General features: G+C 41.6%; 1 protein-coding gene across 6 annotated transcripts in view; it reads right to left on the bottom strand.

Annotated features, from left to right (window-relative positions):
• Positions 1-1,461: 1,461 nt before the first annotated feature.
• Positions 1,462-18,522, bottom strand: part of LOC123053012 (uncharacterized) — a 30,052-nt gene continuing 12,991 nt past the window's right edge. The window contains exons 4-27 of one of the 6 annotated variants that reach the window (XR_006425263.1): positions 18,237-18,335; positions 18,081-18,149; positions 17,864-17,998; positions 17,696-17,764; positions 16,439-16,494; positions 16,131-16,290; positions 14,850-15,014; positions 13,329-13,413; positions 13,052-13,255; positions 12,797-12,888; positions 12,672-12,714; positions 11,492-11,649; positions 8,081-8,191; positions 7,683-7,751; positions 7,436-7,579; positions 7,264-7,338; positions 7,006-7,182; positions 6,829-6,914; positions 5,827-5,881; positions 3,814-3,939; positions 3,616-3,729; positions 2,044-2,125; positions 1,830-1,929; positions 1,462-1,751 (exon numbers count right to left, since the gene is read on the bottom strand). Coding sequence is in view for 4 of the 6 variants with exons in the window: in XM_044476381.1 (XP_044332316.1) it covers positions 1,848-1,929; positions 2,044-2,180; positions 3,616-3,729; positions 3,814-3,939; positions 5,827-5,881; positions 6,829-6,914; positions 7,006-7,182; positions 7,264-7,338; positions 7,436-7,579; positions 7,683-7,751; positions 8,081-8,191; positions 11,492-11,649; positions 12,672-12,714; positions 12,797-12,888; positions 13,052-13,255; positions 13,329-13,413; positions 14,850-15,014; positions 16,131-16,290; positions 16,439-16,494; positions 17,696-17,764; positions 17,864-17,998; positions 18,081-18,149; positions 18,237-18,335 (2,511 nt within the window). In the remaining 2 variants the exon portion in view is untranslated. Of the gene's footprint in view, positions 1,752-1,829; positions 1,930-2,043; positions 2,181-3,615; positions 3,730-3,813; positions 3,940-5,826; positions 5,882-6,828; positions 6,915-7,005; positions 7,183-7,263; positions 7,339-7,435; positions 7,580-7,682; positions 7,752-8,080; positions 8,192-11,491; positions 11,650-12,671; positions 12,715-12,796; positions 12,889-13,051; positions 13,256-13,328; positions 13,414-14,849; positions 15,015-16,130; positions 16,291-16,434; positions 16,495-17,695; positions 17,765-17,863; positions 17,999-18,080; positions 18,150-18,236; positions 18,336-18,522 lie in introns of all 6 variants that reach the window. The other 5 variants (XR_006425262.1, XM_044476381.1, XM_044476383.1 and 2 more) reach the window with 5 other exon arrangements.

Below are 18,522 nucleotides of genomic sequence, written 5' to 3'. Positions count from 1 at the left end.
GTGCGCCGGCGGACGCACTCCTCCCTCTCGCGGGTCGAAGGGCGACACCGGGCTCCCTGGCTCGAGGGTGTGATCCAGATCTGGGCTGTGGCGGCACCAATCTGGTTCATGACGGCCCAGATCTGGACTTCGGCGGTGTGGCGGCTGGCCGGCGTCCTATCGGCAGTTGTGGTGGCAGTGTTGGCGCTGCTCCTCCCGATCTAGGGCGGAAGGCCTTGGATCCCGGGCGGCGACCCCGAGGTGGGCCTCCCTGTCCGGTGGCGGGCGGGCTGTCAGGGATCGGGTCGGATGGCCGCGATCCACCGGCGGGTTGGTGGCTTGTTGCCTCGGCGGCCAACGACGTCGAGCTGCTTCTTCCTCCAATACTTGCATCGTGCACTCCGTCATAACGGACATGGCTGCGTTGCTTGCCGGTCACCGGATGGGGCGGAGCGGGAGGTGGGGATTCGGATTGGGATAATTCCCTAGTCGGCTCCTACCGGCCGCGACAGCGACGACGCCCGAGGATGCCATTTCTCTTCCTGGAGACGTCGTTCAGGTCCGCCCCACCTTTTCCCACTCCACGATTTCTCGGGTGAAAACTCTAGGGCGGCGACGGCGCTCATGGCGCCATGTCCTTCTTGAAGGCGCCGTTGGGAGAGCTAAGTGGTCGTGGGCACGGCTCGTGTTCGTGTGCAGTTGCAGTTGGTGTGCCCCTCGTCCTCCGGGAGGCATTTGCTTCGGCGGGAACCCTGGATCTGGTTCTGCCAGGTCAGATGATGACGGAAACTATGGTGTTGTTCCCCCTCTTGAGGGTATCGTTTTGGAGCAGGTGCTCATTGGAAGGGCCCAGAGGCGGAGTGGGGTTTCATCTTCTGCATCAATGTCGGGTGGGTCTCGACGGCGTGGTGCAGCGGAGGCTCGGCGTCCGATGCGGGTTGACGGACCCGCGCAGGAGGGCGATGCTGTTTAGCGTCGTGGTGTCATCGATGGCAACGAGGCCTAGTAAGGTCGATGCATCAGTTCTGCTCTGAGGATGGATTGATGGAAGATGGAGGTGACGGCCCTTGCAGTATGCGGTGCTCACTGGAAGTGTGCCAGACCAGTGTGTGACCCAGTCTAGGTAGTGGCTTGGATGGGGCATCCGGCTTTAAATTTTAGACTTTTGTGCGATGCCTGTTTAGTATTAGGCTCGGACAGTCGGCACCCCTTCATTAAGTGATAAGAGTAGCAACAAGCGTTACCAAAATGATGGCTTCAGGCTTATTGTTGTATTACCTTGTAAGGTCTTTGAGAATAATTAATAATATGGTTGCATGCATCGTCTAGATGCAAAGGCCCGGGATACATCCTCCTTTTCTAAAAAAAAAATCTATTATCATCTTTATTTACATGAGTCCAAAGGGTCCAGCTTATCTTTTTCTTCTTGCTCTTTTTCCGTTCCTTTGCTTTACTAGTTCGAAAATGGAGGTCCGTTTCAAATAATGCCAAATAATGCCCCCCTTTTCTTCATGAAAACAATCACAGTTCATCTGTCCCTTTGTAGAAAGGCTATGTCAAGAATAAACTCTGACAGCACTATGTATAACGTACATCCTCTTTATTTTCAGTTAGCACTCGCAACTAAAGTACAGTATACCTGTGGTATGCATGACTTTGCATGTCAACTCCGAAACTAACACCATGATTTTATATGCACTAACCTATCAATAAACTGTCAAATGATTCGGTTCATCAACCATGCCAAAACATCTGGAAATAAAGAAAAATCCCTGCAAAAAGGATAAAAGATGATGTCAGAGTTAATGTTGTGACCTTTCTGAGAGCACTCTCAAAGCAGCACTACATACTGGCGTGGTTTGCTTGAGTCAATCTTGTGACTTGTTAATGACGTCTTTTCTGGTATAGTGAATACCCAACAAGAGCAGACAGTAGTATAGTCCATAAAACCTGCAGAAGAACAAATATTGGTTAAATAGATTATCTGTTCAATTATTCAAATATCCTTATAATGTAAATTGAATTAAACTGATGTCGACAAAGTTGATGGATCTAAGAGCTAACAGATGCATAACAATCACCATATTTATTGTATTCCATCTCTCAAGCCTCTTTATTCTGGATTGCAGATCATCAAGCACACCATCTGTTGAAGAATTTTCTCTTATAGGTGAAGATAAATCAGAATTGAAGCTCCCTCCCTGCATCAGGGGGTATTTTAATATATATATATATATATATATATATATATATATATATATAAGAATAGAAAGAGCCGAGCATAAATTGAGGAAAAAATACAGCAGCCACAAAACCTGATTACTTTGATATTAAATCGTCATTTAATTTTAAATCCAATTTACAACTAATCTACTATGTACAGTATTAATTATTTCAAGTGATGAAATTGTTCATAATACCAGCTGATCAGCCAAACCAACACTTTCTTTGGGGGAATTCCAGGAGCTACATGATCTATGATTAGGGGCGTTCAAGCGCGATTTTCCCAAGCCGTTCAAACCGACAAAATAGAACTAAATCACACATGCATCTGAAAATACAAAATTACTACTCATGCTTCAACAACGGTTTAGCCAACCCACTGGGAACAGTGATGAACACCTCTATTAAAACCATTATAATTCTCGATTATAAAAGCATTATCAGGGTGATGCAGTGAACTGTTAATTTGATGACGTTCAGGAAGTGGCAGAGCAAGGAATTCTTGGGACCCGAGCAAAGTCCAACACATATGCAGAAAATAAAAACATCCTGAGGAATTTGATGTTCAAGAGGGCAAACGTGATGCTGCCATGCTGGTAAATTCAAGCAGAAACTGCAGGCTACCAGATACTGGAACAAATTCGCCACCAGTATCCAGAGAAAGGGCCATCTTACAATGTCCTTTCTCTATATGATCCAAATAACCACAAAAAATACCTACGCTTCCACAGAAGACAATTCAAGTACCAAGCTTTTCTACAATAGAGTATGAAACGGGCAAACAAGATTTGTTGCAATGCAATCTGCTCCACTGCTGGCCTGCACCCTGTTGGCATTCAAGCCTACCAATGGGGTTGGACAATTGGGGGTTTGGCAATTGGGGAGTTAGGTATTTCTCTTTTCTTCTTGTCCGTTTTCAGACAAAAGTAACTGGCAGATATGATGCTACATAGATTTAAACCACGAAGTGCACGTGCTAAGCAATCTAACTGTCAGCCATAAGGTAAAGGTCGGCTCACAATCATATCTTCATATCTCCTCTGCCAACAAGTTTAACCAGAATTTATATTCATTAGTCTACAAGTCATTCTCATGTGACTCGAAAACAGAAGTTAACAAATCATCCATGGAACACTAATAATGTAATATTGGAGATTAAAGATACAAGTAGGTACTGATGCTTTGGTTTACCTTGAAAAATACTCCCTCCGTCCTGAAATACTTGTCATCAAAATGGATAAAAGGGGATGTATCTAGACATATTTTAGTTCTAGATACATCCTTTTTTGTTCATTTTGATGACAAGTATTTTCGGACGGAGGGAGTAGCTATCAAGACAGGTTCCTCAAAAATATGCAACAGGAATATAATGTACAAATAAGATGCAAAGTGTTGTCTTCCAAGTTAACATACTTGTGACTGGATGAACTCAACTAGTTCCTGTAGCCTAGCAGCTTGTTGGTTATGAATACCAGCAGTAACATTATCATCCACTGGTAAACTCTCCAGAATAATTTGAAGATAGCTCTGCAAAGCACCAATAAAACCATGAAAAATATACGCAGAATGTACATATACGATTAAGATGAACAAGCTAAAGATTTTTAAGACCTTTGTTGTATATGAACCATCTAGGCTGAGAGAAGAGGCAGCAGAGGAAACTATCTCCTTATTTGTTCCTTTAATTTGAATATATGGGTTTGTCACGCCTTGTAAATGGTCAACTTCTATAAGAATCTTCATTTGAATAAGATAATGTGTTAGTAGATAGCTCTTGCAGAGCCAATGATGATTAAGGCAGAAAGAATGAATCTATTGTCACAGGCATTGTTGATAAAAATTGCAGAAATCAAAATTGATGTGGAGAAAAAGGTAAATGGTAACACAATGCGCAAATCAGTCCTAAATCAGATAAATGTGAGGAACGAGCTAAATCATACTTTTTTTTCCAAATTGTATGCGATTGGAATCGTCATGTTCAGAAAAGCACTGTCACAGGGAGTGCCAGCATGGTATATGACCTTAAATATGAATCAGTATAACTACCAGTTCAGAAAAGCACTGTCACATCGTTCTTTCATCAACAATGCACGTATCGGCGCCAAAGAACAGGATCCACAGCATCCTTGTCGGCGAGGACGTGATAACCGACCCCTCGGAGATGGCTGCCGCGGCCTATGCTCACTTCAACGCGCTCCTGGGCCCGGAGGCGCCCCGAGACTGCGCCCTCGACCTCTCAGAGCTCATCACTCCCACCAGCCTGGAGGACCTGGACACCCCCTTCGACGCTGAGGAGATCTGGCAGGCGGTTAAACGGCTCCCCGCGTGCAAAGCCCCTGGCCCCGACGGCTTCACGGCCGAATTCCTACGCGCGTGCTGGTCCATCGTCCGGCAGGATTTCGTCGACGTCTTCAGCCAGCTCTACGCGTTGCGAGGCCGCGGCTTCAGCTGCCTTAACCAGGCGCTGCTCACCCTGCTCCCCAAGCGCGCGGACGCCCATGCCCTCGGTGACTTCAGGCCCATAAGCCACATCCACTTGGTCACCAAGATTTTAGCCAAAGTACTGTCGCTGCGCCTTGCGCCCAAGCTCAACTCCCTCGTCAGCACGAGCCAGAACGCCTTCATCCCAGGACGCAGCCTACACGACAATTTCATTCTCGTGCGCCAGTCTGCCCGTCTGCTACATCAGCTTGGCGCCCCACGCGTACTTCTGAAGCTGGACCTGGCACACGCCTTCGACTCGGTCAGGTGGCCATTCCTGTTCGATGCCCTTCGCCGATACGGCTTTGGCACCAGGTTCCTAGATTGGCTGGCCATCTTGTTCTCCTCGGCAAGCACCAGGGTGCTCGTCAACGGAGAACCAGGCCCAGCAATTTGGCATAGATGTGGATATGAGGATACATAGCTTTATGGAGACATTTTTAGTTTAATGGGAACCAGGCCCAGAAATTTATACTCCAATTCTTAGTTTAATATGAGGATACATAGCTTTATGGGGACATTTTTAGCAAGTGGGATGTTCCGACTGAGAACACTGCAGTTACATCTGTGAGAAATCTTCTTCAGGTTACAACACTAAACTACCACATTAAAAAAATACCCTATTCAGCATATTTCAAATCGTGTGTAAGTGTTAACTCAATGCTAAAAATGTGTTCAATGTGTCTGTCCTTAATTATAGACCACTTAACTATACATCAACGGCTCAAACATGGTGATTATTGCACCGCAGGTTGCCCGTTGACGAACAGCACTAGCCGTTCATAAGAAATGCACACCTTTTGAGTTATAAGAAAACTCCTAGGTATACAATGTTATAATATGAGAGATGCATTCCAAAAGGCTGTTGGCTCTGCAGTGACATCGCGCGAGAAATATGTTGTAGAAAGCCCCAGGGTTCAGAATGTCAATGTGGACATCTTTCTGCCAACTTGCTAATGGCGTTCTAGGCAAATACGCCTTCAATGTGCTACAATTGCTATCCCCTTTGGTCCTTAACCACAACTCAGCAATAGTCATAAGCTTATAGAAGAACCATCAACCAGAGATCATGGGGCATGCATATTCCAGTAAATTTCTTTCCAAGAAAGGAAAATGAGTATAACTCTGAAGGAAAATAATAACCTTTCCATCTTGGTAAATCACGGCAGAAGCTTCAATGTATGCAACAGCTTGGTAGCTACAAAGTGGGAAGCAAAATAATAAGTCATACTACTTCACTTCCCAAAGAGCTGGAAATAATTTAGCATGCAGATAGTAAGCTTTTGGTGTATCAACTGAGAATTTAATTGCCTAGAATCACACATTTTCGTGAGTGATCACACAGCAGAAGTTTTAGATTTCTAGATATATTGCCACAACATTCTTTTACCAACTAATATCTCCTAAAATTTCCAGCAACCATATGCAACAAATCAGTTCCCGACTGATCAACTACTGAACTGTTATGAACGGGTTTGTTGTATTGCACAGCACAAAGGAAAAAAGATGTAGTCAATGCTACAATGACTCATGACTACTACGTACTCCCTCTGTCCCATAATATAAGAGCGTTTTTGACACTAGTCTAGAAAAAAAAAAACATAATACTATTAACATCCCTCCTCAAAAAACAACACTAACTATTGCAGATCTACAAACTACCAAGCCGGCAGCATAAGGACCACTGGACGGATCATCCTCATGTTGGATACTGGAGCATATTTCAAGAAGATAGGAAAATGCACTTGGTTACAAAATTAATGAAGGTAAAATTGTACAGTGGGTCCCTAAACTACACATAGATCTCGATGCATCAAAAGTCACAACTCAGGCCACTTTTGAACAATGTTCTGCTTTTGTTATTTGCATGCATTTAGCTATATGTTTGAATGATGTGGTTGAAGGGTCTAGTGATGGCAAGTCGATGTGGAATTTTAGAGGGAAGAGATCATATTGTCGTTATATGATATAGCATCTTATTACTAATCCATCTGTAACATTAATTATATTAGAAATGATCTCACTGGCCCATTAGACAAGTATAGGAACTTTCCAAGACAATCTGCTCAAGTATCACATGGACTTCACGAATTTCTTATGAAAGTATGACAGGTGAAGGAAAATGCCATACAACACACAACGTACCCAAGCTTAAGCAGTCCTGCCACAGTACTGGCACTAATATCAAAATCAACCTTTGGCTGGATAATGAAATTCCCTTCCCTTATAGGCTGGATAAATAGAAGAGATGAGATGGTAACATGCCATTGAACTGAGTCAATAAAACAGAATGAAAAATGGAAATGTGGAAGGTAGACAAACCTCTCGTATTAACACTGCAAATCTTCCTTCACATATTCTGACCCTAATACACTCACCTTCTGTCAGCTGTCCATTTGATGGTATGCCAGGAAGTCTTAAGTACACATCAGTAAAATTCTGGACAGAGCTGCAGACCTTACTACCATCAAGCACTTTTAGTATGTCTTGGTAGGATACCTATTTTTAAAATAAATAAAAGGGAAAAAAACTCAAACCAATGGAAACATGAAGAGTGACAAATAGAGCTGCATAACTTACCTGTTTTGTGCTTTTTAATACAAAAGGCGAGCTTTCAGGAGAAAGCACAGGATCAAAATCATTTTGAATCTTAAGCTGCAAAGTACATAAAGAAGAAATATTTCATGAGTCCAGACCACTTTCACATATGGCATAAATCAAATAAGTTAACACTCATGTCTCTTGTACCAACATGAGCATCGACAAGATGTGGTTCTATGTATTGCTGAAACAGCGGAAACACAGTGGTCATAATTTCATTCTGGGAAATAGAAAAGCCAGCACGATTCTTGTCTCTCTGTATTCTTGCAATAAGATGAGAATGAACTCCCCCAACCTAGTACAAGGAATATAGTTAATCTCCAGATATAAATATAATGAAGTAGCAGATAATGTGACTAGGCCAACAATTCTTCAATATTTAAAACACGGAGTCTTACAACTGCAATCCACAAATCCAGTGATTTCCTTATGGCAGGATGCAAAGTATAGACACCTTCAAAGATTACCTGGTAGTCGAAAAAAGCAAGGCAAGAAACAATTTAGGCTAAGCTGTAATGTGTAAAAATCTAAGGGCATGAACAAATAATGTTGGGCTGGAAGTCTGAAACATAGCACTACAGTGATTTTTTATCATCGATTTTTATCTGTGGCAAAGCATTGGGATCTTAACAAGTACCAAGCTACAGAGACAGTTATTAAGAAATAAGAACTGGAAAAATTGCTCCCTGCTGAACTCATTATTCACCAAGGCGGCAAGGCACTCCCTGCTGAGCAAAATGAACCATAACAAAAGGTACTCAAATGAACTACAGAAGTGTTAGATGAGTTAGTTTACCACTCCACATTCCTCGGACACTTGGAACTCCTTGAATCCATTTCTTTTGAACTTCTCAAAGTCAAAGCAAGGGACTTTTGCTTTATGAGTATTTCTAATCTCCTTAATATTCTGCAGTGCAAAGAAAGGATTCATTTAACGGGCAGGAAGGGAGAACATACTACATACTTACTCAAACCATGTGTACAAAGAATCTAAACAGCATAAGTCAAAAACAAAATGCGAAACGGCTGCAAACAGAATGATGTGATCCTTGATACCTATGTTGACTAAAAGAACATTATTTTCTCCCTTTTGCTACGAACACCGCCAAAACAATGAAGTTCATTGTATTTGTACGAAGGAGCCTGACAATAGGCACAAAAATCTGATGAAGATCACATAGCAATGGCCCAATTTGAAATGAAAGGGGCCAGACCCCAGACATCTGAGTGAAGAAGATCCAAAGAGGGGAGTGGAAACATTGTGCCTGGAAAGGCAGGGGAGTTGTGCCTGCTCACCAAGTTTGTAGGTCGTAGCCAGACACAAGACGTGATCCACACAGGTGACCAAAACGTTTGTGCCAATGAGCAAAGCTTCACATGGTGGTGGTATCAAAAGCAGTGACAGTGTGCAAGGAAGAAGCAATGGTATGCGATGTACCGGAAGCGAAAGAATGTGAAGTCAGCCAATGATGTAGTGTTATCACGGATCTCGACAGCAGCGACCACCAACCACTACCAACTAGTGCTGCTGTTTGACAGAAGAAAGCAGGAGCTGCCAAACCAAGATCAGAAAGATGGTCGATAGAGATAAGCTGCATAGCAAGCTGAGGAATATGGGGAACTGCACAGGTAGGGAAATGAGACAAAAGAGTTCTGGCAGGTGCAGGCATCGATTGTACGATCACATGTCTGAAAAAGACAAGTAAATAGCTAGAAGATTAGTATGACCCAGAGAAGTGTCTCATGCCATCCAGGAGGAGGCACCATGATCCAAAATACAGTAAGTCTTATGACTCGATGAGGCCAAGCGAGCAAAGATGGTGGAGCAAGTACTGGAGCGGGAGACAACACACATTACCTAATACCGTCGGTAGTGTTACAGCAAGAGCCATTGTGGTAGTTGATAACAGTTGCCAAGTATGCCCTGTAGAGAGGCAATGGCGGCATTCCTCGAGGAGGTGAAGCCATGGCAACCCTCAAATGGACCCACAACAACAATGCCAGCATCACCTAAACCAGACCAACTGGTGGCGATCACCAACCTGCTAAGTGCTGCCCAAGGCAGGAGAAGAGCCGAGGCGGAGCTGACGTTAGAGTAGCCCCAGTGGCAGTGGCGTGACTTGGAGAGGACCCGGTGGCCAATTGGTATTACCAGCACAATGTAGAGGAAGACATCTGATCTTGGTAGATATACAGGGGTGGGAAAAATAACCATTAAACCGAAACCAAGTTTGCTGTTGATTCGGTTTTCAGTTTTGCATTTATGATGAAGCAAATTTATTTCACTTAATTTGGTTTTTGTGTCTTGGAAACGAACTTCGCTGATCCAACCAACATAGCTCCAACAGCTTTACTGCCGAACCTACTAAAAGGCTACTACTGGGCAGCCCAATAGCCATCAATCAGCATTTTGCTAGCCTAAGCCCATCGCCCTCCTAAAGTCGTATGCCCATCAGTCTGAGACACTCATCGTGCCGCCACCAAGCTTCTGAGTCCTGGCATACCCCAAAGTCCCACACCTTAGCAACACGGCTCCACTCTAGTTGCCGGTGGCCACGCTCCAGCTGGCGGTGGCATCCCCCCCTTGTTCCCCATGCAGCCACACTAGTCACAAAGCCACCCAGTGCTGCACCTTGGTGGGTAAATGGGCATGGTAGGGCCGTCGGGAGCATCACAGATAACATCAACAAGGATGAAGGCGGTCACTCCACGGAGGCATGGTCTTGGAAGTGATATTTTTTGCAACCTTAGTGGCGAGGACGGCTGATCTGATATTGTTCGGTTGACCAGTAAACTGAACCAACAAACCAAAAAAAGGATCGGCCTTTCTGTTTTCGGAGTATCTGATTTTGGCAGCTATTTCTGTTGGAATTTGCTGAAAATATATTAGAATAGACCAAATTAACCTGACTAAATTTCAGTTTAAACCGAATGGTGAATGCCCACCCCTGGGTGGATGCCCCATGGTGGCAGCACGAACACGTTCCAAGGGAGCGGCGACCAGATTTGATATCACAACTACGGCAGCCTGTGTAAAGGCGGCATAGGCTATATTAGGGGCAATAGGCTGGGATAGAGCTAGAGATGATTCCAAGGGAGCGACCACTTGAACCACCAGTTGAGGCAGTCAGACCTGTGTTTGGGGCAGCAGTCATGGTGCGACTGGGCACGAGCTCTGTTCAGTTTTGTAGGCAACAAATCTGGTAAATCCGCTGATTACGACAAATTAACGGAATCCCAGCTCTTCAACTAAGTTTGCATGGCCGGAAATTTGGAAGCATGTTAAGAAATTTAAGATTAAGCAATCCTATATCTTCTGGCACAGGAACTCGAAATTCACTTGACAATACACAATAAGTGGTGTTTTTGACAAAATTGACTCTCTTGTGGAAATATCGGTAAAAAGTGACCGTAGTCCAAAACTTTTAACCAAATCCAACCCTCTTGTTCAGCACCAACCATTCCGATGATGGTCTTGGCTAGGTCAGCACTTTACATCTTGCCATTGAGAAAAACTTGGCTTTTTTGTGACCCAAAAGGCGTTTTGTAGGCCAGAGGCACTGTCACCATTCACACTGGAGCTGCGCAGGTAGTGAGCAAATCATGCAGAAGAAATGCATGGCGAATTAAAAAAGAATACTGACTCAAGGCAGGAGTGCAGCTTCCGGGCAGAAACAATCGTGCGGGGCAAAGCATGGCGAATAAAGAAGGTAATGCTAACTCAGGGTAGCAGGATCAGGAGCCATGTTTCAGCAGGTACATAAAAATATGTAAAGCTGCTGCCTGCATGGTAGTACTAGTACTAGGGGGGCAGGAACAAGTCAACAATAGTCACAACCTAGTGATAAATATTAGGAAATGCCTTTTTGTGTTGCTCACTTGCTTTGCTCTGCATGCTTGCTCTCACTACCTGTTCAGCGCCAAAGAGAATGGCGCTGAGCACTCAAAGCTTAGCTCCGGCAACCGTGACGCTGACATGCGTATCATCGTTTGGCTCGCAAAAAATGCTAGGTTTTTCTCAGCACCGAGAAGCATGGTGCTGACCCAGTGAAGTTGAGAGCCAGGGTGGCTGGCGCTGAGCAAAAGAGTCAGATTTGGTTAAAGTTTCAGACTAGGGTCATTTTTGGCTGGAACTTTCAATAGAGGGTCAATTTTGTCAATTCGCACCCAAAAAATCTGTGGATTTAATTCACGAATATGGCATCACCTTAGTCAGCAAAGCAATATCCAATGAGCTATACTCATCATATTTATAATCCCTCACTTGCTCAGGCTTGTAATAGCTTTCCAAGCTTATAACTTCACAACCAATTATATTGGCCATCTTCTGAGCTAAACTTGTTTTTCCCGATCCACTAGGACCACCTACAAATAAGGGCAGGTAAATATTGACAACTTAAACACCTAGAGAAGAAACTTTCAATGAGAGGGAGAGAAACATAGATCTTTGCTATAAAGTTCTACTCCCTCCGTCCCATAATATAAGAGCGTTTTTTACACTAGTGTAGTGTCAAAAACCCTCTTATATTATGGGACGGAAGGAGTAATAAACTAGTCATAAACCGGTGCAGTCCCACAGGCTAAAATAAAGAGTAACTTTCTTTAAGGCTATTATTTTCAATTACACTAAACTAAGATTATTATTAATTTGCATTTGTTTTCCACCTCGATTGATTTGGTTATTACCAAATAAATACATACTGAATTTATTTTGACTGGTACGATTTACAAATTGTGCGATATGAATTCTGACCTTCTAACTGTTATCTAATTCCTTTTAACTTATCTTTTGACAGGTATAGTAGTTAGATTTAGTAAATAGAAAGGCTGCCTCTGTTTAGCAGACAGTTTTTCCAGTACACATGTATGTTTATTCGATTACCAGAAAGGTACAAGCAGCCAGTACTGGTATCAAAACACAAGCAAGAAGAGACACTTGAACACCAGTTATTCCTAAAAGAAAAACTGTACAGGCATGGACTGTAATGCGCCATGAATCCAGCACAGTTGACATGACTTGTAAGCAAATGGCATAACTATCACATGTTTTTTCTTAAAAACTATTAGAATTTCCCTTATTGCGGCAGTCATGCAGTACAGTACGTGTAAAAGATATCGATTCAATTATGATGAGGTGAAACTTGGGAGTAACTTAGGTTTCAAAAACACTTGAGTGATGGTGACACCATAAAGTGAACACGGGAATGTGAAATTGCTACCAAGAATATCTGAGGCAAAGGGCTTAACATTTTGAGTTGTGCCAGCAAAGTGGTATGGGTCTTAAGTACTTGTCAACAATCCTAAAGGAGATACTTGGCCTATAAATTTTACTTAAAATACTACATCAGTCCGCTAGATAAGGTAAGGCCAAAAGGGACATCCATTACCAATCCCAACAATGACAGGAAATCCTTTGGTCTCCAACACTGCCTGAAAGACAACGATTAATGGAACATTCTTAGATCTGCGTATGCATAAACTACTGCCCGAAAAAATATGTGTGGTACCTTACCTGAATTGCTTGAACTGATAGAAGAAGACCCCTATCTAAGTCATAAGAATCTGGCAGGGGTGCTAGCTGGATGTTACCTCTTGAAGAAGAATCTGAGAACGCGTTAGAGATAATCATGAGATATTGTACAGAGGAAAACCCTGGAGTTGGTACTCCAACGAGAAGAAACGGAAAGACGGGCTTCTCCTTTTCCATATAGATAACGTGTGGAAAAATGCATCACAGATTTCTGGTCTGAAGTGAAAAGTTGAAAACCTGGAATAAACTGCCATTTTCCCAGAGAAGGTTCCTGGTCAAACTTTTTGGGTGGAGACCTAGTCCATGGTTGCACAAAGTCATCAAGATTTGCAACTCTATCGGTAAGAACACGAATTGGTTTAGGCACAGCAATTTTCTTTTCTTGACTGTCAGTCAGTAGTGTGCTGGAGACTGGTGGGGGTGTATTAACTCGTGGAACTCCTAAAAACAAACAAGATACATATTAGCAGACAGCTTTTACTGGAAATACAAAATAGTTAAACAAGACTTCTACCTTTGCTCTCCAGGATCATTTCCAAGTAGGACTTTGTTATCCACGGACCCTTTATGCCTAGATTAGAAGCTTCTGCTGCAACAATCTAAATTATGCAAGTAAGTAACATTTTCCAAATGCATCTGAAGTTCAATGATAACGAACATCAAAAGACACCTAAAGGTTCTAACATGTAGGACTTGGAAGTTAATTCGAATAATTTAGAATTCAAAAGCACCCCTCATTCACTTTAAAAGCAATAATAAAGCAACTTGAAGGAAATTTGAATAATTTAGAATTAAAAGGCACCCTTCCTTCATTTGAAAAGAAATATTAAACACTGTTAAAACGCTAATCTTATCAATTGAGAACATAATTAGAAAGACACCTAAAGGTTCTAACATGTAGGACTTGAAGGAAATTCGAATAATTAAAAATTCAAAAGCACCCTTCCTTCACTAGAAAAGCAATAATAAAGCACTGTTAAAGCCCTAAGCTTATCAATTGAGAACATAATTAGAAATTACAGCCATCTACAAGTTCAAGACAGCCTTATAGCTCAACTAGAAGGGGGGAATCGTAGAACTTCAGCTCCATGGACAATTACAGTTTCGTGACATTACATGTATCACCCTGTTGTAAAAGGTTTGCTGTACAAATACCTTGTACATGTAACCTAGGGAATCATGGTAGTACAAGTTGCTATCCTTCTAACATGGTAACGAGAGCCAATTAAGGCCTTGGCCTCTCAGATCATTCTTTTAGCCGCTCTCACGATCGATCTCTTCTCTGAGCAGCGTGACACCATCCACTACCACCAACAGACCGTCGCCTCCTCTGCCTTACACATTTCTGGAGGACTCGCTTAGCATTCCTAGCTCTTGCTGATGCATGACACATTCCCTTCGCTAGGATCACCACTCATCCTTGACTCTACTGCTGCTGCCGCCATCTTTTGCTTAGATCAGCCAACCATGGCGATTCAAATTCGCAGGAAGGGATTCTTAATACGAACCCTGCCCTAATACGACTGCTAAACATACAAGTGACATATTCAACTTGGTCTAGGGTCACTCCGGACGTATAGCTGGACTCAGGATGGGTGCACCTTAGCTGAACTCAATTCGGCTTGCACTGGAGGAAAATCGGGCTGTGTCGCAATAGTTTCCCCTGAACGAATCCACCGCATCATTGATGATGCAGGAGGATGTAGTATACAACTCAGTCATATAAATATATAGTATGTTCCAGATAAGAGGAGACTGGATCCATTGATCATTTAAAGGACCAAATTTGTTACAAGCCAGAAGCAAACAAACATCAGGCTTTTCTAGGGTGTCCACAAGCATGTACTGCAAGAGTCAAGGTTCCAGTTTTAGCACAAGAACTTTCAAAATTATTTAAGAGTACCAGGATGAGGATATAGGCATGCAAGTACCAGAGATGACAGAGACTAGTTGTTAAGGGTGATCACGGTTTCCAAGTAATTGTTGTTCCATACAAGTATCATGTAAAAAAAAAACTGTATGCAGGAGTTCATACCTTCCTACTTGGCCCTTTTAATACCAAAAAGGACTCGTTCAGGCTATCAATAGTCTCTGCTGCGATTAATAACTGATCTCTCTTGACAGTTCTGGACGTACGTTTAAAGCTAACAACAACACTATATCCCAAGGCCAACAATCCTCCAAGAGTTGTCCGTCCAACCTGAGACACATTCAAAAAATGGCAAACACATAAGAGAGTCAAATCCAGTTGTAATTCCTGTAACTCTAGTACATACTAAGCATTAGAGATAGCCAAAAGGAGGGGTATGCCAAGCAAAAATTGGTGTGAAGTTATCTCGAAATGATACACCGACATGTATCTAAGAACAATTTTTTGAATGCTGGAATGGCATCTATTCATGAACAGACAGAGTATTCCTAACTATTGGGTTATTTTTAATTTTGTCCAAACAAATGAAGTTGAAGGCTTGAAGCTAGAGCTTCCAGTTATATATCTGGTAATGTGTTCTAAAGAAAGAAAAAATTGTTCTATTCCAGTTGCCTGTTACTAGAAAATCTTGCAAGATAATACTGAAAACAAATTATTTAATCCTACATATTTCATATACACTGGAGAAATCTGAAGTTCTGAGGTAAGACATCCATCAGAAATAAATGGAACCAAAGGCACATAATTCAATTGATTTATGCCAGACATTCTTACAAATCAATAGCCATGTCAACTTTGATTTTGTTTATGCACAACAGCATAACAGTTCACAAAAACATTTATGGTAGTAACCAGCAATAAATAATACCCACTTTAACACATATCACTTTCTCTGTTGTATTTGTTATTTATAATGGATAAAATCAATGAAGAACAAATATCCTTCTCTTTTTCTTCCGCTTTCATCAGTGATGGAAGCCATGCAGAAGAAACTGCAAGTGAATATGCAATAATGCAATAGCCTAAACACCTTTAGTTGTGTCTGGCCTCTTCCAAACATTGGTAAACAGCCAAACACATAGTATTTGACCTTAGACCATCTCCGGTGAATTGGTCAACATACAAAATGGGACCTACTTTGAATCAGCCTGTTTTGCACAATGTTTCAGATCGGATCGAAGGGGGAAAAAAATCCCACGTCCACAATCCTTCGTGCGCCTCTCCCTCATACGCCCTCTATCTCTCACATACAGTGTGGATGGTCTCACTAAGTCAACGCCAATTTTCTTCCTGGTAGTTGGGGCTAATTTGAATATTCAATGAAGATATCATGTTGTTATTATACGATTTAACAATTTCAGAAGTTTAGGATGATAAGATCATTACCTCAAACTCAGCTTTTGGACGGATAATAAAGAACTTGTCAACAATCCTCTGGTCCCCGAGAGAGAGGTAGTATCTTATACCACATTGCATAACTTTAATCCAATCATCAATTTTAATTTCTTCAGAAGCAAAAGGTGGCCTAAGGTACATCTCAATAAAGCTGAAATAGTTTAAGCAAACAATTGTCACAAACTGAAATGATGAACAGGCATAAGCATGATAAATCTACCAGAGAACTTGATATCAACAGAACAACTCTGGATGAATGTAAATATGAATTCAGAAAGGAAGGAAGAAAGGATACGCACTTCTCAGTTTCTGATTTACTTTTATCAAAAGAATAGAATTTCTGGCCATCTGGTAACTACAAAGACAATAGGCAAAGTTAAAGAATCAAAATACCAGAAAACAGTAGGCATAACAACAATTAAGGCCCCGCTTGGATTCGGTGTAAGTTTATACACCCGGATTTAATTTACAGGTGTAAATTACGGGCCACAGTGTGTTTTCCGTCTGGAATAAAAACGACGGCCGGAGGTCTGTATCAATTACGGAGGTATTTGGGAAGCAACCGACAATCCAAGTGGGGCCTAAGCAACAGTAACTGCACATTCTGGTTGTAGGTTCCGTGTCAATATGTACACCTCCATTTCCTTTTCTTGTAATTTTGGACCAATGACAGTCTCCACACACATCCTTGATTATTACTAGTTCTAATAATATGAAACTACTACTTCTGATGACAAATATAATATTACCATTTTCATGTGACAAATCAAGATGGTTATATTGGTGGTCAAAGTTTTGAAAGGTTTATTTATTCCATGCATTTTAGGACATCAGGTAAGAGTACGATGAAGTAGTATGGTTGCAATTAATGCTGACTGGATGAAAATATATGGTTGTATCCATCATCAGACAATATATCAATGTTTGACCAATGAGGCAATGAGCATTTTAATTAAATAATACTATCCTACATCAAAATGCAAATAAATGACAATTCAAAAACTGATACAGTCTCCAAAGTACAAATTTAACCACAATTTCCACTAAAATATATCTATAGAACCCAATAAATTTATTATTACATGCATTTTTTTAAGGCTTATACTCACAATTTCATACATCTGATCGGAACATTCATAAAGACATTAATGACCAAAGTTAAAGTGCTCTGACTGCATAAAAACCTAGCGATAAGCAACTAAAGTCCTAGCAATGATGTTATACACCTCAATCTACTATTCCACAGAGAAGTAGATTTGCACTGTCACATAGTAGTCATTTGAAACTGAAGAGGAACGGAATATTGTCAATGTAAACAAAGATGACAAGCTATGCTGGTGGGCTGTTAAGGTAAACAGCGCAACACCATGTTTCAGTTTCGGTGCTCTGACACCCACTAGCAAAGAACAGGCTTTGCTCAACAGCTTGGGGTTTTCAGCCTAAGACCTTCCGATCAAAGGTAGTTTACATAACTAGTGCGTAAACAAAAGCTGCTGCATTATATTACAAAAAACTGCATACACAATGTTATTAATCAACTGTAAACCATTGCTGACCTCATTTTTGCATTTCAGTTTGTAGTACGGTTCACGGAATGAGCAGACAAAGCTATTATCAATTCTAATCTGCACCAGCAACTCAAATAGGTTATGTCCAGACTGAATGTATAAATGGTAGCTACAAACTAAAGGAAAAACAGAGAATTACAGAAATTATATTTATACTTGAGCATGATGCAGGTCTGGCTCAATGTGCTTTCTGAACAGCGGAAATATGCTATCAATCAGATAGTCCAATGAACAAGAATCTCCAATATCATGCTGAACTTTAGAAAGCAGGCTAAAATGAACACCACCAACCTGAAATTGTGTAAAAGATTAAACATTAACTTGGGCCATTGCTATTGTCATGTAACAAAAAGATTTCAAACCAATGTTTTACCACAGCAACACGAATATCGAGCAGTGACCTTAGTGTTGAATGCAGAGCATAAGCACCATCAACAATCACCTACAAGGATAACTTGTATCAATATAGCAAGATTATCTGATCCTAAGGTTGTGAATAATGTCTAGCATGTAGTCTGAGATATCACACCACTCCAGATGATGAAATCTTCAGTTGTCTCCATCCTGTCCGTTTCTTCTCTTGAAAATCAACCAGTGGCATCAACGTATCTTTGCCCTTCACTAGATCCTGCTCAGAAACATGATTGTAAGGATACTTGTCATACACCTAAATAAGCAGAAAATTGTCAATATAGCAAGCAAGCAAGAATATTAACCATTACCTAACAGTGGTTACAAACGGAATATTGATTTGATAAGAACATCAAGTGTAGATAAAAAGAGCAATCATTACTTTTGGATGTTAGGAATAAGCA

The sequence above is a fragment of the Triticum aestivum genome, chromosome 2D (assembly GCF_018294505.1).
Source record: "Triticum aestivum cultivar Chinese Spring chromosome 2D, IWGSC CS RefSeq v2.1, whole genome shotgun sequence".
In the NCBI taxonomy this organism is placed as follows: Eukaryota; Viridiplantae; Streptophyta; class Magnoliopsida; order Poales; family Poaceae; genus Triticum; species Triticum aestivum.
Note: the sequence above shows the minus strand (reverse complement) of the source record. Positions and strands in the feature narration are given on the sequence as shown.